Below are 24785 nucleotides of genomic sequence, written 5' to 3'. Positions count from 1 at the left end.
AACGACTTGTTTATTCTGCTACAAAATATAACATTAAGTAGTTTCAGTGAAAATATTCAAATTTTACATAAAGATCAGTTTCAAGGTAAAAAAAAAAAAATCTGGTTTTCAATTAGTTCTAACTATGCAAACCCTATAATCTTAGGAGTCTCCCTGTCAAGCAATTTGTCCATTTTGTTGCCTGTTAGCACATTTACCAGACAGCAGCAAAAGGAGGAAGAGAAAGTGAAATTTAATTTATTTGATCCTTATTAGCTGCTCTGGTTTGAAAAACTAATCAACATCTAATAATTATTAACTTGGCTCTTCAACTGCAGTTGAATCTCAGGCTAATGTTCTCTCTGTGACCCAGTGTATGTATAAACCAACTGCGGCAGAAAGGAGGGAAGGTGGAGGTGGAAGAGGGCATTGAGGCAATAAATAGTGATGGAAAAATTCTAAGCATTTATAAAAAATAAAATAAATGATAATTTACTTCAATTTCACTAGAATGAAGTTTAAAAAAAGTAAATTTTGTCATGTTCAATGACAAAATTCTGTCATTACTGAATAACAGAATATTTCAGAACAATGAAAACAAATTTCTCTCTAGTTAACTCTGGAAAAAAATATTGTGAAAATTCTCAAACAAGTTTCTGTAATATATCTCAACAGTTCAAAGATGCATGTGATTTTGGGACCCTGGTTAATCCTTTAAGGACAGCAGCATAAAAAGTTTCTAATCCAAACCTTAGGGGTTGAGATTCCTCTTGACATGTCCCTTCTTCATTGTAGAAGATGGTCTTTGATAGGAGATAAAGTGGGAAGGTAGCACAGGGAACCCTGGGAATTCATCAAGGCTCCTCTAATTACAGGACGATCTGAGAGGAAAGGTGGAGCTACCCTACAGTGAAAGGTCACTTGTAGAGCTATTACTGCCTGGACTTCTTTAGACTGCCTAAGTGGTTATGTTAATTTTATTCTAATTCCTGACACTGGCTTACCCACCACCCAGAATCTCAGCAGACACATGGGAAGACTACACCCCTAGAAGGAATCTGTAGTAGTGAAAAGAACCTACTGGCCATGGAAGATCTACACTCCAATATCTTCCCAGAAACTATGTATAAAATGAGTCATGTATGTATGATTCTTGAAATATACAATGCTCACTTATAAAGGAAGAAGTGAAATCATTTGCTCTCTAGTTCAATGATGAGTGCATGTACCCTTGATTCTGCCATTTATTAGCAAATTATGTTAGGCAAGTTATATAACCTCTCTGAAGCTCAGTTTCTTCATCTATAAAATGAAAGTAATAACAATATCTATATAATAATGTTATTGTGAGAATTAAATGAGTGCTCAGAACAACACCTGTGTCAGTGTAAACCCTCAGTAAATGTTAGCAACTACCATTCTCAGTTGACAATGACAACAAATCTTTGGTTACAAAGCGACATTCCTGACTGCAACAAATATCCTGGATTAATGTTATAAATAGATGCTAGGTTGTCCCTCTAAAAATTGGGTGGAACAGTACTAACCAACCTCACTGTATACCGTGACTAAAGTTTTGACTTCCCTTCAAAAGAAAAGTGCTACTAAATGGCTAAACACTCGAATGTTATTAAATTAGTGAGCATACCTTTCCAAAGTAATGAGGGAATTTGTGTTGATCTTCAATGACATGAGCAAACCCTCCTTGAAGACCGAAATCCACAGAGAAGTAAGGTAAGCCTTTAGGCACCTAAATAAATAAATAAATCACATGTAAATGCAACACGAAATCAGGAAGTCATGTTTAACCCTTCTTTTTGATGTCTGGCATGTCAGTAACTAAGAATCCCTCAAGAAAAAGTAAAAAAATTAAAAAGCTGAATTTCTAATCTAGAAATACTGAGGAAATGACCTAACACTCTATGAAACACATTTCATTTGGTAGCCTTTCAACCAGATAGCTCTTCATAATCCAACAATTTCATCAAAAACAATTATTATTTATTTTTTTAAATATATTTTATTGATTTTTTACAGAGAGGAAGGGAGAGAGATAGAGAGTTAGAAACACCGATGAGAGAGAAACATCGATCAGCTGCCTCCTGCACATCCCCCACTGGGGATGTGCCTGCAACCCAGGTACATGCCCTTGACCAGAATTGAACCTGGGACCCTTCAGTCTGCAGGCTGACACTCTATCCACTGAGCCAAACTGGTTTTGGCCAATTATTTTTTAGGAATCCAAAATGGCGGCAGAGTAAGTGGAAACTACAGTGACTCTCCCAGGACCAAACTGGCATACAACTAAAATACAGGAAAACCATCCTGAATAATCAACTGAAGACTGGCTAGAGAGAATCCTGATAACCAAGGATGGAAAGTGGAGATCCCATCGTGGCTGTAGGAAGGGTTAGGCGTGAAAGGGCTGGCCGGGCTCCCACAGGCAGCAGATGAAATTCTGGAGGGATATCTCAGCTGCAGGGGTTCCTACTGAGAACTAGGGCCACCTAGCAGAGGGTACCAGAACAAAGAAAGATGCCCACATAACATCTGGCTGTGAAAAGCAGCAGGGTTGCTATCTGTCAGGGAGAGACAGCTGGAAATGCAGGAGCCCTCTTAAAGGGCCAGTGCACATTTTCATGTACAGCCACTCACTTTGGGCTCTGACAGAGAGAGGGTAGAATTAGAGCTGTGTGAGGAAATTCCAAGGTTGGGGGTCCTGGGCTTAGAGATTGGAAGGCAGCCACCCCAATTTCCTGTGCTAAGTCATTCCCTCAAGCTGCGGAGGATATCCTTCTCAGGTAGATCTTTATTATCCAGGCAACTTTTGCCTGTGGGGGCAGCATCTACCGCACCCTGTTGGAAAACCACTAACCACAGCCTGTGGAATCTACATCTTGCTGTGGTTGATAGCCTGAGGCAATTGAGACTGAATAACAATCAGACTGTAGGCAGAAGTGGGTCTCTGGCGGTTTTTAGTCCTTGCCTGATCTAATTCATAACCTGGAGCTAGGGAAAGCAGACCTTGGCGCACATCTTGGTCCTTTTCAAAGGCACTGAGCACCTGCAGAAGGAGCCACAAGCTGTGCATTGCTGATAGTTCCAAACAAGGTATTCAGGGCCAGTCACCAACAGCGTTTGACATTGTCATCTGCTAGCGATTGGGAGTTGTAGCAGATCTACCTAATACACAGACACAAATCCAAACAGGCAGCCAAAATGAGAAGACAAAAAAACAAACAAACAAAAAAGGAAAAACAAAACAAAAAAACACAAAAAGACAAAAAAACAAGCCCCAAATGAAAGAACAAGAGAATTCTCCAGAAGAAGAGCTAAATGAAATGGACATGCAACAATTATCAGAATATAGCTCTCAGAATAACTATTGCAAGGATGCACAGCTGCATGAGAAAAGATACCGAAACTATGAAAAAACACCAGTCAGAAATGAAGAATGGCATAGCACTAATAAAGAATACAATGGAAAGAATAAACAGAAAATTAGGGAAGCCTAGGATCAGATGAATTGGTGAATTAGAAGTCAGAGTAAAAAAAAAAGCACTTAATCGGAGAAACAAAAAGAAAAACAGGGCAGCTTAAGGGATAGAACACAATGGAAAGAATAAACAGAAAATTAGGGAAGCCTAGGATCAGATGAATTGGTGAATTAGAAGTCAGAGTAAAAAAAAAATCACTTACTCGGAGAAACAAAAAGAAAAACAGGGCAGCTTAAGGGATTTGTGGGATAATGTGAAATGTAACAATACTCACATCATAGGAGTTCCAGATGGTGAAGAAAGTGAGCAAGGGATAGAGAACTTGTTTGAAGAAATAATGATAGAAAACTACCCTAACCAGGTGAAGAAAAAAGTCATACAAGTTCAGAAGGCACAGAGAGTCCCAAACAAGAAGAATCCAAACAGGCCCACACCCAGACACATCATAATTAAAATGCCAAAAATTAAAGACAAAGATAGGATGCGCTTGGGGAGCCAGGCATGGTGTTCCGCATGCGAGTCTGCATGCGGCGGAAAGAAATGGAGGACTCTGCTTCAACACCACCCGCAGCCTCAACCGCAACTCCAGCCTCGACCTCAGCAACCCCAGCCGCACTAGGGCAGCTGGATAAAGAGCAGGTCCTTGCCTCATGGTATTCGGTCAGACTTAGCAGATATCTGTTTATTTACTAAGGACGAACCCAATGTAACTCCTGAAAAGATGGAACATTTTTATAAGAAGCTTCTAAACAAGCATGGAATAAAAACTATTTCTCAGATTATACCCCTCCGAACTTTAAAAAAGGAGTATAAAGCCTATGAGGCCAAGCTCTGCCTCCTGGGTAGTTTCGACTTGTTCCTTTCTGATGCAAGAATCCGGCGGCTCTTACCCTCACACCTCGGGAGACATTTCTATAAGAGAAAGAAAGTTCCAATACCTGTCAATCTTAAAGCCAAGAATCTTTCCCAAGAAATCAACTCATCAATAGGTGGAACTGTCTTAAACATCTCTAAAAGTGGTTCTTGCAGCACTATCCGCATCGGTCACACTGGAATGCAGGTTCAGCACATCACCGAAAACATTCTTGCTGCTATGGAAAAGCTTTCACAGAAATTGCCAAAGAAGTGGGAGAGTGTGAAACTCTTATATGTGAAAACTGAGAGATCAGTTGCCCTTCCTATCTTTTCTTCATTTGTCAGCAGTTGGGATGAAGCTAAAGGAGTGAACATTTCTAGTCTGAAGAAACAAGAAGCAAAGGAAATATCAAAACAAAAAGAACAAAAAAAGAGATGAAAGGAGAAGAAAAGAAACAGAAAGCCTATGAAACAGGGTAGAAAGTCTACATCAGCCCTACCTACAGAGGAGATGGCCTCTAAAACTTGTGGTTCTCCAGTGAAGGGCCCTGGACCCCAGAAGAAAGAGACCCCTAAGCTTGAGAAGAAAGAGACCTACAGAATAAAAACAGAAAATAAAGTGCAAGTTGAATCTGAAGAAGAAATTCCATTACTGGTCCGAATAGGGAAAACTCCTGTCAAAGAAAATGTAGAGATGCAGAAACCTGCCACAGGAGAGAAGTCTCCAGTAAAGAATCCTGGTTCCAACCCACCTCGTGGGAAGAAGTGAAAGGCCTTTCCAGCTTTGGAGATGCCGAAAGCACCAGAGCCCAAGACCCCAGGTAAAGGCCCAGGGAAGAAGCCAAGAGTCAAAGAAAAAGTGGAGAAGCAAAGAAACTCTCCTTTGGGGAAAAAAGACCCAAGACAGATGCCCAAAAAGCCAGAGGCCAAGTTCTTCACTACAGCTAATAAGCCTGCAAGAAAAGCTTCCTATACCCCCAAAGAGTGGCCCCCCAAACCCAAAGTGCCTGTCACAGCCTTCTCCAAGAGTGAGACCTGGACTTAAAACCTCACAAGTGATTCTGACCTATGTTTGTGGGTGTAAGAACCAGTAGTTTGAATAATCCATTTTTTAAATTGTTCTTTCATGTATTAGCTAATATAATAGAAATTACAGTGCTTTTATTAAAGTGTAACATTTGCTCCTGAGTAAACTATTCCGTATCTTGTTAGTTTTACTTGAAAAAAAAAATAAATATAGACAAAGATAGAATTTTAGAGGCAGCAACAGAAAAACAATTGTTACCTACAAAGGAGCTCCCATAAGGCTGTCAGCTTATCTTTTATCATAAACTCTACAAGCCAGAAGGGAATGGCATGAAGGGTTCAAGGTAATGAAAGGCAAGATTCTGAAACCAAGATTACTATATCCAGCAAGGCTATCATTCAAAATAGATGGTGAAATAAAGAGCTTCCAAGGCAAAAAAAAACACACACAAAAAAAACTAACAGAGTTTATTACCACTAAACCAGCACTGCAAGAAATGCTAAAGGAACTGCTATAATGAGAAGAAAAAATACATAGAGAGAAACATAGGCATATTGAATACAAATGGCAATAAATAAGTACCTATCAATAATAATCTTAAATGGAAATGGATTAAATGCTCTAATCAAAAGACATAGAATAGCTGAATGGATACAAAAACATGTCACAAACATATGCTGTCCCCAAGAGACCCACCTCAAAACAAAATACTCATATAAGATGAGAGTGAAGGGATGGGAAAAAATTTTCCCAGGCAAATGGAAATGAAAAAAAAAAAGCTGGGGTAGCAATACTCATATCTGACAAAATAGACTTCAAAATGAAGACCATCATAAGAGACAAAGAAGGCCACTTCATAATACTAAAGGTAATGATTCAACAAGAAAATATAACCCTTGTAAACATATATGCATCCAATATAGGAGCACCCAAGTACATTAAACAACTCTTGATGGACCTTAAAGGAGAGATTGACAGCAATACAGTCATAACGGGGGACTTGAACAACCCACTGACATCACTGGATAAATCTTCCACACAAAATATTAACAAGGGAACAGGGACCTTAAATAACACTAGATCACGTGGATCTAAGTGATATTTACAGAACATTTCACACCAAAGCAATAGAATATACATTCTTCTCAAGGGCACATGGAACATTCTCAAAGATAGACCACATAGTAGGGCATAAAACAAGTCTATACAAATTCAAGAAGACTGATATAATACCAAGAATCTTCTCAGATCACAATGGTATGAACTTCGAAATCAACTAAAATAAAAACACTCAAAAACATTCAAACACATGCAGGCTAATAGCATGTTATTAAACAATGAATGGGTTACCAATGAGATCAAGCAAGAAATAAAAAACTTCCTGGAAACAAGTGAAAATGAACACACAGCCACCCAAAACCTTTGGGACATGGCGAAAGCAGTCCTGAGAGAAAAGTTCATAGTAATTCAGGCCTACCTCAAGAAACAAGAAAAAATACTAATAAACTATCTAATCCTACAACTAAATAAACTAGAAAGAGAACAGCAAGAAGAGCCTATAGGAAGTAGAAGAAAATAATAAAGCTCAGAACAGAAATAAATGACAGAGACTAAGAAAACAGTACAAAAGATCAATAAATACAAGAGCTGGTTCTTTGAAAAGATAAACAAGATTGATGGACCTCTAGCCAGACTCATCAAGAAACAAATAAATATAAACAGAGATGAAAGAGGTGATATAACAACGGACACCACAGAAATACAAAAGGATTGTGTGTAAACCAACTGGATAATCTGGGTGAAATGGACAAATTCCTAGAAACATACAATCTTCCAAAACTCAATCAGGAAGAATCAGAAAACTTGAATAGGCAATAACAGCTGATGAAATTGAAGCAGTAATTTAAAAACTTCCAGCAAACAAAAGTCCTGGACTGGATGGATTTACAGATAAATTTTGCCAAACATTCAAAAACAACTAACACCTACCCTCCTTAAACTATTCCAAAAAATTCAACAGGAAGGAACACTTCCAAGCTCTTTTTATGAGGCCAGTATTATCCTAATTCCAAACCAGATAAAGACACTACAAAGAAATAAAATTACAGGCCAATATCCCTGATGAAAAAAGATGCTAAAATCTTTAACAAAATATTAGCAAATAAGATCCAGCAATATATTAAAAAGGTCATACACCATGATCAAGGGGGATTTATTCCAGGGATGCAAGGCTGTACAATACTCACAAATCAATAAATGTGACACATCATATAAAAAAATTGAAAGATAAAAACTACATGATCATATCAATAAATTCAGAAAAAGTATTCAACAGAATATAGCACCATTTTTTGATAAAAACTCTCAGTAAAGTGGGAATAGAGGAATCATACCTCAACATAATAAAGGTCATATACGAAAAACCTACAGCCATCATAATACTCAATGGGCAAAAACTAAAAGCATTTCCCTTAGGAACAGGCACAAGACAAAGATGCTCACTTTCACCGCTCTTATTCAACATAGCACTAGAAGTCCTAGCCACAGGAATCAGACAAAAAGAAGAGATAAAAGGCATCCAAACTGGAAAGGAGGAAATAAAACTGTCATTATTTGAAGATGACAGGATATTGCACATAGTTAACCTTAAAGTCTCCACCAGGAAACTACTACACTAAATAAATGATATTTGGCTCTGTTGACTAATGAGTTTGCCGACCACTGTCCTAGCCGGTTTGGCTCAGTGGATAGAGCGTCGGCCTGGGGACTGAAGGGTCCGGGTTTAATTCCGGTAAAGGGCACAAGCCTCGGTTGCAGGCTCAATCCCCACTAGGGGTGTGCAGGAGGCAGCCGATCAATGATTCTCTCTCATCATTAATATTTCTATCTCTCTCTCTCCCTCTCCTTTCCTCTCTGAAATCAATAAAAAATATAGATATTATAATATAAAAAAAACAGCAATCCCATTTACCATTGCAACAAAAGAAAAGTAAGATATCTAGGAATAAACGTAGCCAATGAGGTAAAAGACCTGTACTTGGAAAACTCTAGGACATTGAAAACAGAAATAGAGGAAGATACAAAGAAATGCAAGTGTATATACCATGTTCATGGATTGGAAGAATTAATATCATTAATATGTCTATACTACCCAAAACAATCTACAAATTCAATGCAATCCCTATTAAAACGCCAATGGCATACTTCACAGAGTTAGAAAAAATACTCCAAAAATTTATATGGAACCATAAAAGACCCCGAATAGCTGCAGCCATCTTAAGAAAGAAGAAAGAAGTAGGAGGGAACACAATACTGGATATCAAACTGCTCTACAAAGTCACTGTAACCAAAACAGCCTGGTACTGGCACAAAAACAGGCATATAGACTAATGGATCAGAACAGAGACCCCAGAAATGAAACATCATTACAGTCAATTAATATTTGACAAAGGAGGCAAGAACATACAATGGAGTAAAGACAGTCTCTTCAACAAGTGGTGCTGAGAAAACTGGACAGACACTTGAAAAAAGATGAAACTAGACCACCAACTTACACTATATACAAGATAAATTCAAGGTGGATAAAAGACTTAAATGTAAGGCATGAAACCAGAAAAATCTTATAAGAAAACATAGGCTGTAAAATCTCAGACATCTTATGTAGCAATATGTTTACGGGGATACATCTTCTAGGGCAAAGGAAACTAAGGAGAAAATAAACAAATGGGACTACATCAAAATAAAAAGCTTCTGCACAGCAAAAGAAACCACCATCAAATTGAAAAGGAAACCCACTGAATGGGAGAACATATTTGCCAATAATACACCTGATAAGGGGTTAATAACTCATCTGGCTCCTTCCTCACCTGCTGTGACTCTCAGATGCGGCACTATGCAGGACTTAGAAAAAGCAATTGGTGCTATATCAAAGTTGAATACACAACTACTAAGGATTGGGTATCTTTTTCTTATTTTCCATATTGGTTAAGTTAAAATATTAAAACCCTCTGGGTATTTAAATACGTATCTAAATTTTAAAAACAAACTTATAATAAGTAGGTGATAGTTTACCAGTACAAAAACTGCATATGCTGTGTAGCAAATGGAGAATAAAACATTTATTTTTAAAATTTCTACTTCAAAATACATATTTTTGACTGCCATTAAAATCATGTTCTAAAAGAATATTTAATGGCATTGGAAATTATGATATGCGAAGTGAAAAACAGGCACAAAAGATGTGCATACATTAGCTACCTTTTTCTATAGGCTCCTAAGACAGAAGCATGTAGGACATTTAGGAGAGTTTTTATGTATTGTTTTTAAGTATACTGTCTAGCTCCATTCACTTGCAAGGGAAAAGAAAAAGATTGTAGAGAATATTTTACCTCTGAATTAAAACTATCTTCGATAATGCATGAAATTTGAATATTTTGACTGGGATATAATAAATGTAGTAAGGAATCCTATCATTCACATGTACCAGGAGTTAGCTTTCCAAAAGAAGAAATGGGAGAAAAATGTTCTAGTGATATCTACTACTAGAACAGGGTCGGCAAACTTAAAAAACTTATAAAAGTTTCCATTTAAATAAAGTATTTGGAGGCTTTGCAGATCATAGTTTCTGTTGTAACACTCATCCCTGCGCTTGTAGCATGAAACCTGCCAAAGATAATACATAAACAAATGGGTGCAGCTGTGTCCCACACAAACAGGCGGCAGGCTGGATTCAGCGCACAGCCTGAGGTTCCCAAACCCTGCCCTAAATATAAGCTCCATCAAGTCAGGGACGATCTCTGTTTTGTTCTACTACGTATGAAAAGCACCTAAATAGTGCCTGGTAAATAGGAGGCACTCAATAAACATCTGTAGACTAAATTACATTTTTAATAGAAAAATAAAACGGAATTCAGAAGTCTATCTTTATTTCGTTCCATTTCTATTTCTAGAAAAGAGAAAGGTCATTAAAAAATTACTCAACGTATGTGAACCTTACATCTAAAAGTTGATCTGGTGCTCCCCCTCCCAGAAGCATGCCAGTGCCTTTCCCTCCCCCTCTGCTCCCACACGTGTGGAAATTAATGAAGATCCTTAACACTAGGGTAATTTCTTATATTAGAAAAAAAAATACTTACAGACTTTCTGATATCTTTGGAAGACAGATCAATCAATTTCTTGTTCATAGACCACTCCTCATCAGATTCCATTATGGCTTTCTAAGAAACAGGCATTTGTTAATGAAAAATAATATATATGGAAATACAATAACACAGCTTAAAAAACTCAAATACAGTAAATGAATTTCAGGGCATATTATACATGGTAAGTCATTATTTTGAGTGGACAGGCTTTAATTTGTGTTACTTAAAATTGGAACTTCTTGATTTTTTTAAAAGTCCTATATTGAGTCAAGAGATAGTTTTCTCATTCTTAACGCTTGTACTGAAGTTAAGATCAGCTCAACTTTATATGACAAAAACCATCTTTAATACAACCAACCAATTTACTATTGCACAAAACTGTGGACATAAAAGGTCACAAGTTCCTTCCTCCATTCATAGACATCTACTACAAATAAATACATTTCGTTTTATTGCTCTTCTTTTAAATATGAAAAGAGTAATTTCTATGCCTTCTAGCAACCAAGTAGTTAACACTATTTCTGGCCATATAACAAAGAAGTAAAAGTGCAGGGAGGGAAAAAACATAGAAATGGCAATATAATACTTTCTAATCTAAGCAATAGACTAAAATTTATGGTAAAGAAACGTTTAATAGAAAGAAAGGCTAGGGTGATGAGTATAAAATAATCTCTTGTTTATATAGTACTAGAGGCCCGGTGCATGAATTTGTGCACAGGTGGGATCTGTCCAGCCTGCCCCAAACAGGGCGATTCAGGTTGGGCCTGCCAGCCGAGGGGGGGGGGGGGGGATAGCCACAGGTGGTTGGCCAGCTGGCCCCGCTCCCTGGTCAAACTCCGGGTCAAATTCCGGGGCAAGGGGACAATTTGCATATTAGCCTTTTATTATAGGATTGTAATTAATGAAGCAACTTCTAATGATGAAATTAACATTCAAATAAGCACAATTTAAATACATCAGATATACTGCTGCTCCCTATTTAAAAGGCGTGGGTTGCCCTAGCTGGTTTGGCTCAGCGGGTTGTCAGGCTCCATCCTCAGTTGGGGGTGTGCAGGAGGCAGGCTCTCAACGTTTCTCTCTCATCATTGATGTTTCTCCCTCTCTCTCCCTCTCTCTTCCTCTGAAATCAATAAAAATACATTAAAAAATAAAAATAAAAGGCATGGGTTACATGTGTTGGCACTATAATGTAGCACATTCTTTATAAAATTTAAGCCAAATCCGCTCTACCCAATTTGGCTCAGTGGTCAGCCTGTGGACCAAAGAATCCCGGTTCAATTCCAGTCAAGGGCACATACCTTGGTTGTAGGCTCTTTCCCAGCCCAGGCCCTGGTCAGGGCTCATGTAGGAGGCAACCAATCAATATGTTTCTCTCACATCTATGTTTCTCTCTCTCCCTCAATCTTCCACTCTCCCTAAAAATCAATGGGAAAATATCCTTGGGTAAGGATTAACAAAAACAAAAATTTAAGTCAAATCCAATAAACACATCTTTAACGATCATATGGTGTGCCCATACCTCAATGCCTATTGTCACAATCAATCAGGACTATACTGAGGAAGTACAAAACAACAAACAAACAAACAAAACCCACAGAAGAACAGTATAATAATCTCTCAACTGATTTTCTTTAACATAGGATTTACATTGCCATCCTATACTGTCTAAAATTGCATTTGCAAGTCTTCCAACAGTATCTCACAAAACATTACCTCCTTTCTTTATTGTGCATGTTACTATTTCATATATGGTTTTATATTTATGTATTTATATTAGTCTATTAAACTATATTGTATTCAGGTCAGCATCAAACACATGCTATTTAGTAAGTTTCTTGAATATTATAACACTTAACCAAGTGTAGTCATTTACTATATATCCAAAAATGTATGTCAAAGTAAGATATTAGTTTCTCTTTATAAACAGCATAATGAGGTATGAAATACTAAAACTTACAGCAATAACTTGCTTTAGCAATTGCTATTTGTACTGTTTGTATATAACTGTCTATGGCTCTCATGAATTTCAATGATAAGTTTTCTAGAGTTATGACTATAATTTTGACTTGGAAATACTCAAGGTAAAACTATTTTTCATTTGAGAAATGAGAAATTGGAATAGTAATTATAAATTATTATTTGATATTATATGCACACTCATAAAAAAAGCATGCTTTTCAAGGCCAAAATCCAAAATTTCTTTCCATAGAAATTTATAAAGAATTTTTTGTGATTTACTTTATGTATTTATATAACATAAAATTTTATTTAAGTACATTGGAGAAAAAATACAGAATAAAGATAACTGTATTCATAAAACTGCACTATAGCAAAATACAAGTACACATGTAAAGACTATCTATAAATACCTTAAAATAGATGGGAGCCATATCACCCACTTCCTTTGGGAGAGGAATGCATTCATAAACCATGTGATATTGTTTCTTCATGCTCATGTTAGTTTCTAAAAAGATGCAATCCAACCCTTTATCTTCAAACATCTTTACCAATGATTTTCTAAACATCTGAAGAAAGGGAAATAAAAAGAAAGGTAAAGAAAGCACTTAAAGAAGATTCAAAATACGAAAATAATTAAAAGTACAATGAATGCCTTTAAAATAAAAGACAAATTGTAAACTATATCTGAACTCGGTAATGTTACTTTGTAGCTGCTTTACTTTCTACATCCAGTACATAATTTCACATATTTAAGCAACATTTTTTAAAACTGAAATTCACACTGCATAGTTTTATGTATATATGAAATGGTTCCAATAAACAAAAATAACGAAAGAGATCAAATCAAATTCAGGTGGTAAAATATGCAGAAATTACAGTAAAATATAGAATAACATCCATATGCCAAAAAAGGTATTCTGAGCAAGCAGGCATCCTTTAATTCAGTAACAGACAAGCAGAATTCACTTCTAATTGTTTCCCTATGCTCACAGCATCTTCATTTGCTGGTTCCCTTACATGTTTGCTGACCCTTCACTTGTAACCTTGTGTATTCAAGCAATCCCCTATTTCCAGTCCTACCAAGAATATGAAAATCAAATATACTAAAGATGAAAAGAGTACTTTCTTTTCCCAAATAGTTCATCATTATTACAAAATCACTATTTTTTTAATTTTTTACTTATTTATTTTATTCACATTTCACACTCCTTGACCTGAGGGTCAGTTGTTTGTAGAGGAGCTTAGACATGGAGTCCACAACTTTAACATGGATTCACAGGACACCCCTCGTAGTATAGGTGGGGGCAGGGATTAGAAGAAGAAAGGGGAGCACTAGGGTGAAAACCAGAAGCCAACTCTCCCCACAGCATCATGTGCAGACCCCCGGTGGTCTGAGAATTACAAATTCAAACTTGGCCTAGTAGAGTGTTATGCATGTATATTTGTCCAAGTAGGGAATGAAACACTTTTTATTTAGATTTATCAGCTTGATTTATAATTCTTAAGTATCTTAATTAAAGTTATTTTGTTATGATATAGATCACATGTAGAAATAATACAGAGCAATCCCTTGTGCTCTTAACCCAGCTTCCCCCCATGGTAACATTTTACAAAAGCACAGACAAACAAGATACTAATATTGCTGCAGTCAAGATACACAGTGACTCCAATACTATGAGGATGTCTCCTGTTGCCCTTTTCTAGTCACACTCACTCCAACCCCCATCTCCTTTCTTAAACCCTGGCAACAACCACTTTGTTCTACTTTCTTTAATTCTGTCATTTCAGGAAAATTATATAAACTGAATCACACAATCTTTTGGGGTTGGTGTTTTTCACTTAGCATAATTCTCTGGAGATTTGACCAGGTTGCTGCTGAGACATTGCCTAGAAGTTCAAGTTCCCCACTCAGCCTCTGTTGATACCCGAAAAGGGAAGAGGCTACTTATTATTGTGGGTAGGGGATGAACAATCTGGTCCCAGCCAGGCCTCCACTGCTCATCTACTATTGTCACTCACCACTTTTCCATCTTCCACTCATTTTATGAAGTAAGAGCAAGTAGAAAAGGGAGGGAGGGAAGGATCAAATAATTATAATTTGAGGTGAACTAGAAAGGTACTTAGTAACAACAAGCAGGGGATTCACTTTTCATTTCTGACTGCAGCAATATAATTAAGTTGAACATAGTCTCTTTTTTTAATTTATCTTTATTGTTGAAAGTATGACAGATGTCCCCCATCTTTCCCCCTCTCACCCCCTCCACCCCATTCCCACCCCCTCTCCAGGCCTTCCCCACACTACTGTCTGTCTAAGGGCTATGCATATATCCATATGCATTCTTTGGTTAATCTATTCCCATCCTCTACCCCCCACCTTCCCTCTTCCTGGGCACACAAGAAAACCAAATTTCCAGCCTCTCTGGGGCTTAGGTGGGGCCATATTTAGCTCTGAGCAATGAATGCATGTAGAAACGATATGATATGTATGGCCTATGTGTTGATGCAGCTCAGAAGCAGAATGCCTTCTCATGTTCACTGTCTTCCATCCCAGGTGCTGAAAGGGAAGGACTCCACACAGAACAGCCTTATCAGGGAAGGAGCCAGATGCCTCAATTACTGCTTATAGGCGACCTGCCTTAGAGAACTGTCTGTCCAATCCACACTGGACTATGATATAAGAAATTAACTTTTGCTGTTGCAAAGTTCTGTGAGTTAGGTTTTATTTGCACCCTAACTGAAGAATGACAAGATGGGCAATTCACTGACATCAGGGATATAATTGAAGCTGGTGCTGAACCAGAAAGCAACAATAGTTAACCCTGTTGTTCCCGCTGCTGAAATATATGTCCCAAATAGTTACCTTCCTATCATATTATATGGACAAAACAACTAAAAAACAAAATCAAATGGGAAATACGCAAATTTAGCTTTAGAATATAGTTTATTAGATTATCTCTAGTTTGTTAACTTACTATGTTTGTAAATTTTTATTTATTATAAATATTTTCAATTAATTGTTATTTACTTCATTTTCTAGTTCTGTAGAGAGAAAATAATTTTATACACTAGAAAAAGGAAAATTATTTTCTGTATAAGTGGAACTATATATTTGAAAACCAAACATTTTTGAAGAAGGGAAAAAGTGAATAAAAAGCAGGAACAACAATAATAAAAATTTAGGCAATCCAAATTATCTCACAGACTTCCTTCCTTCCTGATTGTTCATAATCCTTCCCTGGCTGGAAGTAGTGGAGACAGACTCAAGATGTCATGAATTATAAATGAAAACTCAAAAGTACTAAATGAGTAGTGATAAAAGAATAGTACAATATTATAAAATATATAAACATCAAGCTAATAGCTTCAAGGAGGACACATACTATTGTAAGTACTTCCGCACTATGAATATAAAAGACTTTAATTTTAAAATGAGTTTAATGGTGTAATTTGAGATTACCAATTCCATTAAAGCAGGATTCTGCCCCCGGAATTCAATATAATGAATATACTATACATATTTAAATAATATTCATTTTTTATAGTAATATGAAAACTAAACAGTGAAGAAAGCTCTTTAGTTCACTGTGATACCAAAACTATTTTATGCTTCAGAGAGATACAGAGATCCCATGTTATGGGGATAACATAAAATTTCCACATTCCTAGTGGAAAATACTTCACTTTTTGGGTAATCACTATTTTCCACATTTCTAAGCTATGATTACTCACCAAATTGCTATTCCTCATTTAGGTAACACACCTGAACTAAAATTCCTTATAAAAATCAAGTAGGTATGAATAAACAATTTTGAAATGAAAATGAAAAATATCAAAGCTATCATAAAATAAGCACAAAACTACTAGAACAAATAATGAGAGAAAACACTAACGATCAGATCACCAGGGATTACCTGACTTAAACACTAGAAGCGGGTTCACACCTGGGTGACATAGGGGGCGGGGCTTAGCAGGGACAGTAAAGAAGAGGGCCAGGCTGCAGAACCCTCAAAGGGCTCAGGACGGGCAGCACCATGTAATTGTGGAAGTGAAGGGAAGGAGTGGTGAAAACAGACGGTGCCCGGGCCAGGCGGCTCGGTTGATTGGAGTAGCATCCCATACACCAAAAGGTTGTGGGTTCCTTAAAAGTGAAGTATTTTCTACTAGGAATATGGAAGTTTAATGTTATCTCCTTAACATCAGATTTCTCTCTCTCTCTGAAGGATCCCAGTCAGGGCGCATACCTCGGTTGTGGGTCTGATCCCAGGTCAGGGCGTGTAAGAGACGCAACCAATTGATGTTTCTCTCTCACTCTTTCACTTCCTCTTTCTCTCAGATAATCAATAAACATATCTCCAGGGAGGATTAAAAACAAACAAACAAAAACCCAGATGGCATAGGTGGAAGTCTTTAACACACCAGAGGCCCTCCTCCACACCAGCAGAATACGGTAGGATTATCCTTTGTAGAAGGCGGCTGGGATAGTTGAGATTCTAGAGTCTGAAAACAGGGGCACTATAGGAAGTGTTACTTCATGTTCTTAAATGTTCAACATTTTCGCACTCCAGCCTCTTCCCTGACTCAGCTCCCAGAACACTGGCCAGCTGGTTTAAATGCTCTGGGCAAGAGATTAAAAGGGTCTTTCTAGAGATTCTGATTGGCCCCAAGAAAAAGACATAAAGGTACCCACACTGGAGGTTTCCCAATGAAATGACCCCATCACATCACTCCACAGTGAAGTCCACTGTAGATGAAAATCAAAGAGTCTACCACCATACTGCCAATTTGGGATATTTAAAAAATGGACCTATAACATATGTTCAAACATATTTGTCAAACTGATAAAAATAAATTTAAAGGGGACAGAATTTCACTATGCATTTAATAAAACTAAAAATTTGGAACTTTATTCATTCGAAATTTGTAATTATTCCCATATGTTTTGCTGAAACTTATCTTTGCATTTTTATTAAATATAAAATCTAAGATTAAATTTAAATGTTACTAGAGGATGGGGAAAAAGTCACTTGAAAGAAATGGCTCCTGTATTTGCAAACTATATATATATATTATAATTTTATTGATTTCAGAGAGGAAGGGAAAGGGGGAGAGAGATAGAAACATCAATGATGAGAGAGAATCATTCATCAGTTGCCTCCTCGCACCACACATTGGGGATGGAGCCCACAACCCAGGCATGTGTCCTGACCGGGAATCAGACCTTGATCCCCTGGTTCATAGGTTGACGCTCAACCACTGAATCACGCAGGCTGGGCTGCAAACAATATATTTTGCTAGGTCTAATCATTTTTTAAAATATATTCTCTAAAAGAGGTGAATGGCCATAAGAATATTCAACAGGGTGTAATTTGAGTTTTTATACATATTTGGAAGTAAGAGCTATAATGCCATTATTTATATGAAACAATTTGGTTTTTCTTCCCTCACTCAATATTCTGTAATTCACATGGCTTACAAAATCTGCTAAACTATAATGTAACCTGTACTAGAATATGCCATACCTCTGGGCAGAATTAATGAATGCGTTTGTCTCTGCATTTCTCACAACACTTGGATTATCTTATACTCATGTATTCAGTATATGTTGTACTGAATAAATTCCTTCTTTATCTACTTCAATGTGTTTCATAAAGTAGCTTAATTTCTTACAGAAATATAAAACACACAGACTTGATTCCTGTATTACCTAAAATCTTTCTGGCACTGTATTTTGTTCTAAATAAAATCAGTTTTGGTATATAAATTTTTTATTTTATATGAGTACCCCTTTTTTCATTCTTTTTTTTAATTGATTTTAGAGAGGAAGGGAGATGGAGAGAGAGATAGAAACATCGATGAAAGAGAAACATCCATGAGCTCCCTCCTATAAGGCCCCACTGGGATGGAGCCCATAACCTGGGCATGCGCCCTGACCACGGATAGAACCGGCAACCTCTTGGTGCATGGGACGACGCTCAATCCCCTGAGCCACACAGGCTGGGAAGTATATATACTTTCCAGAAACATTTCAGAAAAGTCCCAAAATAATTCTGAAAACTGAATTTGCATACTTTTCACTTGAAATTATTTATTGCACTGACATCCACTACTAGAAAAAAAACAATAAATTTTCACATCAAATATATTAGTCCACATTCTTACCCTTGCTTGGCCATAGATGCATTAAAACAGTCTGTCCTTTAACTTTCCCAGCACAAACTTAAATATTCCACGGAGAAAGAGACTTGAATTTCATTCAATGCAGTTAAAATAGCTCCTCTTTTGGCATTTTTACTGGCATCATGAAAAGACTAGTATATAGTCTAGCCATTTTCACATTTTTCTAAGTAGAAGTCCCTGTATCCCTATTCAGCGGTCAGGTATTTAAAAAACAAGAGTTTTCATTCTTTCTTTCTTGGTGATTATGAGGTCTTGAAATAATCCAGCAGCAATTTCAACCATACTATTATGCCTTTCAATTTCTTAAAGCTCCCTGACACATACACAAAGTCCCTGAATCCAAACTATAAGCCAGGTTATAAAGGGAAAAGTGCAAAAATTAAAGCTGGTAACAAATCCCCACAAAATCTCAACAGCAGAGACAGCCAGTTCCATTACAGAAAAATAAAACAACTGCTGAATATAAACATCTAACTTCCAAAATTTATTTTTCATTATCTAAAAATATCTTTCCTTTTGACTGTAACTTATTAGCTTACTGTCGTAAGCATGATTATCTCATGTTTCACAAATGCACAGATTAAAAATCTTACATTGGCCCTAACTGGTTTGGCTCAGTGGATAGAGCATTGGCCTGCGGACTGAAGGGTCCCCTGTTCGATTCCGGTCAAGGGCATGTACCTTGGTTGCGGGCACATCCCCAATAGGGGGTGTGCAGGAGGCAGCTGATAGATGTTTCTCTCTCATCGATCTTTCTAACTCTCTATCCTTCTCCCTTACTCTCTGTAAAAAATCAATAAAATATATATATTTTTAAAAATCTTACACTGACTTTTTAAAAGTAAAAATAATAATTACTTTGTCACAGTTTATTTAGTAGACAAAAGCGTTCAGTTGAACACCTGAAACTAATATATTATATGTCAAAGTATCTCAATTTTAAAAAAAAAAATTTTTTTTTTTAACTTTCAAAATGTGGCCCTGGTTGGGTAGCACAGTTGATTAGAGTGCCATCCTAATACACCAGGTTGCAGATTCGATCCCAGGTCAGGGCTCATACAAGAATCAACTAATGAATGCATCAATAAATGGAACAACAAACCGATGTTTCTCTCTTTCTCTCCCTTCCTCTCTCTCTCTGAAATCAATCAATAAATTTTAAGAAAGTAAAAAGCTTCCAAAGTATGCAGTACATAAGGGATCATGGTGAAAATACCATGATCCACAGATATGCACAACTATATAAATGTATACAAGTTCAGAAAGTTAAAAATCACTGGATGAAGGTATAAACTTGTTGAGATTTATCAGAATAGTTTGTAAAAATTGTTCATAAGCTTTACAATGATAATGAACATTATCATGCTGACCTGAATTTCCTCCCAGATGTCTTCATCCAATAAGGTAGCGGCTCTATGGTGCTGCAGAGGGACTATCAGGCAGTGACCCTCGGTAAGAGATTGAAAGTTGGGTAAACATAAATAAACCTATGGGGGGAAAATTGCAAACATGAAATGTTATTGCTATCTATTCTCAGTTGCAACAGATGGACCCTTACTAGGGAATACGGCTAACATTTAATAATGTATACATGCCTATAAGCAATATATTTTAATGTTTTTAAAAACATTTAATATTTTAAAAGCCATGAAGATAGCTTTTGTTTTTAAAACTAAATCTTTATTGTTGAAAGTATTACATGTCTGCTTTTTTTCCTCCACTGACCCCTTCTAGCCTGTTCCCGCCTCCCCACGCCAGGCCTTCACCCCCTACATCTGTGTCCATGGGTTATGCATATATGCAACAAGTTCTTTGGTTGATCAGTGCCCACCCACCCATACTCCCCCACCTTCCCTCTGAGATTCTGCAGTATGTCCTATGCTTCTATGTCTTAGGATCTATTTTGTTCATCAGTTTATTTTGTTCATTAGATTCCATATATAAGTGAGATCATGTGATGCTTGTCTTTCTCTGACTGGCTTATTTCACTTAGCTAATACTCTCCAGGTCCCTCCATGCTGTCTCTTTTTTTTACTGCTGCATAGTATTCCACGGTATAAATGTATCACAGCTTTTTTATCCACACATCTACTGATGGGCACTTGGGCTATTTCCAGATATTAGCTATTATAAATTGTGCTGCTATGAACAGAGGGTGCATATATTCTTTCTGATTGGTGTTTTGGGTTTCTTAGGATATATTCCTAGAAGTGGGATCACTGAGACAAATGGCAAGATAGCTTTTAATTAGCTGGAAATTAATAGCATAAGTCTCAGTTTTAACTGTTACACATCAAAGATTAAGCTTACCTAAGGGCAGAATGAAAGACACTTTATCCTTGATCTGAAAAAGGTATAGGCTTTCAAAGACCTTGGTATAATTTTGCAAGAATAAAAAAAAAAATACACGGCCTGGTAATAGCAGAAATGTCCAACTGACACTTATTAATTCAGACCTTTCTCTCATTGGCTGAGAAAGGAGAATTCACCCAACTAAGAGAGAAAGGAAATAGCCTCTGAGTGGCTGTACTTCTCTGGCTAAGTTCTATTTATTTATATACATGTATTAGCTACAAGCTGGAGCTACTTTTCCATTGTAATTTATCTGTTTTTAGAAAGGGTTAATAGGCCCGGCCAAGTGGCTCAGTTGGTTGGAGCATTGCTCCCCATACACCAGAAAGGTTGCAAGTTCAATTCCTGATCAGGGCACATACCTAGGTTGCGAGTTTGATTCCTAGTATGGGAGGCAACTGATCAATGTTTCTGTCTCACATTGATGTCTGTCTGTCTGTCTCTATCTCTCCCTCTCTCTAAAATCAATAAACAGATCCTCAGGTGAGAATAAAAACAATAATAAAAATAAAAGGTCAATCAGTATGTGTAATAGTGAGCAAAAGATATTCATGAAGAGCATCAATAATATTCTGCATAGTTGCTTGATCATATTTTCTGTTATTTTTTGTTAGGGTTTAGCTAGAAATATTTTGTATGGCAGACAATTTTATTGTTTTCTTTATTCAATAAAATAATGCAAATTTTTAAAACTTTGCTGAGAAAGGACCATATTCACAATTAAAAACAGTATCAGTAGTGATTCATTAATTGTAACAAATTTACTATACTGACATAAGTTGTATTAACAGAGAAAACTGGGTATAAATTATATAGAACTCTGTACTATCTTTTCAGTTTTTCTCTGAAAACTGCAAACTTTCACTCTAAAATTGCAAAAAAAAAGTAAAAAGTAAAATAAAAAAATAAAGTCAATTTTTAAAAAGTAAAGCAAAGTGTTAAGGCTAGAGGACTTTTATTTACAAAAAGGAAAGAGAAGGCAGGGACAGCTGATGACCAGATCGTTATCTGTCTGATTCTAAGAGTACCAAGATAGTTGCATTAATATACTTGGATATAAGACATTAACTTTAAATATTAGACATTCAAGCGGAGTGAGAATTACTGAATTGCTCTGAATTACTATTTAGCATTTCTGCTGAACAGCAAAGTAACTATTAACGTCTGCACACTGTGCCTCCCTGGGCTCAGCCCGTCTTCATGCACTGGGAAAATGAAGTCACTGAAAATAACCCAAACTTCCCCTAAAACATTGCAGGAAGGACTTAAATGGTACTTTGTGTTTAATTTGTGCTTACATTTTTTTAAGGTAGGGATAAGACTAAAGAATGAAAAATTTATACACAATGTCATAATTAAAAAATGTAAATGCTTAGGTAAAAGTCTGGAAAAGAACTTAGAAAAATTAATACCAGTAACTGGTTAAAGTGGATATTTTTAATTGACTAAAGTTTGAATGGAATTTTTACATTTACCTTTCCCATAAAGTATGGAGGGAAAGAAAGGAGAAGAAAAAGAAGGATACATTGACTGTCTTAACGATCTAAAGATATTAAAGGCTAGAGTTGGAATGGAAAAGCCATTGGATACATAGGAATGTGTGTGTGTGTGTGTGTTTACAAAACAAACAAATTAATTAAGAAAAATGTATATGTATGTTCCCAAAACTAGGATTTCCTAAAACTAGCATTCATCCATTCAACTTCCTCTCCCATCGCCTTCTCTCACTCACTCCACTCCAGCTACACTAGTCCTTCTGTTCTGTGAACATGAAATTCATTTTTTCCACAAAGCTTTCACTCACCAATGCCCCTTCCTGAAGCAGTATTCACTCTTATGTATATTCATTTTGCTTGTGCTTTCTCATCTTTCATATCTTCACAAAATATCTCCTCAGAGAAGCATTCTAAGACTACCTTCTCAAAAAATATTTCCCATAATTTTATACCATTTTCTCAATCTGCTACATGACAACACTTTCTTAAATCAGCAAAATTATTACTTTGTTTATTTTCTTTCCTATTTCACTAGAAAAACAAGCTCCATAATATATCTGAGTCTCAATTTTCCCCAGTGAATAATTAGGGTCTGGTATCCATATATCAGGTACATGATAATGATTTACTTAATGTAAGAATTAAACCACCAAATATCTATTAAAATAAGCGACTCTTATTAGTAACTATTAAATAAGTGACTATTAAATTTATTGAAATAAGTGACTGTAAACAGACATGGTTGGCATACAATGATGAATAAATTATCTACATCCTCATGGAACCCACAGACTTTTGGGGAAGATATTCAATAAACAAGTAAAACAAAATACAGTAAACTTCTTCAAATGATGAGATATTCTATGAAGAAATAAATAGGTTCTATGAGAAAGTAAGGAAAGAAGAAGCTACTTTAGATGATCTCTGAGGTGGATTTTAATACGGAGAATCAAGTGTCAATCATAAAAATAAGGGCAGACACAGGATAATGGCAGAGCCAGAATTTGAATTCACATAGTCTGGCTCCACAGTCTAGGGCCTTAACCACTACCCAATGCTGCCTCTCTAAAGAGCAGAATCATGCAAAATGCAAGCTTCATGTCACTTAAATATTTATACTCACTGTAAAAAAGATTTTAAAAATCATGGGTCATGGGATCCTAGAAAAGAAAAATATCTGAAACACAGACTAAGAGAAGACGGATTCCTTAGGAATCTTATACGAGTATGAAGAAAGAGACAAATCTACATATACCACTAAATCATTTCCTTAGAACAGTAAATTGTATATTTCTTACCTTAATACCTATTGCAACAATAAGGTGCTTGGGAAACTGAGAGCTGTCAAAACAATACAGACACCTTTCCATTTGTGCAGCAAGACTCCGGTGCTCAGCAATAGCTTTTTTCCTCTGGTTTTCTGCTTCTTCACCAAAATGTTCTTTTTCAGCTGCTTTGGAGACAAACATGTCATCCAGAGTGTAATAGTCTCCATCTGTCTTTCCCATAAACTGAAAAACCAAAACAGCAGTAGTGGGAAGTAGAAGGTAGCAGTTAGATTTTATTGTACTAAAGCATACTTAAATAATATTTGTAAGTTCTATGATAAAATGCTTACATTTTTTTAAAAAGGAGAAAAAGAAAACATGATTAAAATGTAAGCTTGACCTTCAAGGGTCAATCCATCATCACATCATATCATCATCACAGCTGACATTTAATGAGTAATTGCTATGTGCAATTCTATGAGTTTGACTGTTTTACACTCCTAGGAAGAGGAGACCATTCTCATTTCCATTTAATAAATGAAGAAACTAAACCACAGAGAACCACTGTCACTTTAAAATTAGCATATACTCTATACAGAACATAAAACATTTTTCAACTATATCTCTAGGTGCCTTCGCCACATCTCCCCTAATATAAACTGTACCCAGGGTGATACTTTTAACACAAAACACAAATTTTACTATGTTCCTGATTAAAATCCTCCAAGAGCTCTGCACTGAGAACAAAATCAAGTTCAAACTCTGGTTTGGTGTACTAAATCATAAACACAGAAAGGCATAATAGATAAAAGCTTGACCTCTACAGTCAGAATGACCATGGTAAAATTCTACTGCCTGTCTGTGCTCTCTCTCTCTACTTTATTTCCTCATTTTACAATGGTTATAACAATACTAGTGGCCCAGCACACAAAATTCATGTGGAGGGGGAGGGGGGAGTGTCCCTCAGCCCAGCCTGCACCCTCTCCTATCTGGGACCCCTCGGGGGATGTCCGACTCGCGGTTTAGGCCCGATC

General features: G+C 36.6%; 1 protein-coding gene and 1 pseudogene across 1 annotated transcript in view; one reads left to right on the top strand and one right to left on the bottom strand.

The window, feature by feature from the left end:
• CWF19L2 (CWF19-like 2, cell cycle control (S. pombe)) overlaps window positions 1-24785 on the bottom strand; it is an 87994-nt gene that overhangs the window by 763 nt on the left and 62446 nt on the right. Inside the window, exons 9-13 of the mRNA XM_015565055.1 lie at window positions 23782-23994; window positions 20006-20122; window positions 12869-13024; window positions 10494-10574; window positions 1628-1729 (exon numbers count right to left, since the gene is read on the bottom strand). Coding sequence (XP_015420541.1) covers window positions 1628-1729; window positions 10494-10574; window positions 12869-13024; window positions 20006-20122; window positions 23782-23994 — 669 coding nt within the window. The remainder of the gene's footprint in view (window positions 1-1627; window positions 1730-10493; window positions 10575-12868; window positions 13025-20005; window positions 20123-23781; window positions 23995-24785) is intronic.
• On the top strand, window positions 2226-5376 carry LOC102766443 (annotated as a pseudogene).

Source organism: Myotis davidii, unplaced genomic scaffold, assembly GCF_000327345.1.
Source record: "Myotis davidii unplaced genomic scaffold, ASM32734v1 scaffold600, whole genome shotgun sequence".
Taxonomy (NCBI): domain Eukaryota; kingdom Metazoa; phylum Chordata; class Mammalia; order Chiroptera; family Vespertilionidae; genus Myotis; species Myotis davidii.
This window is presented reverse-complemented; position numbering and strand designations above follow the sequence as displayed.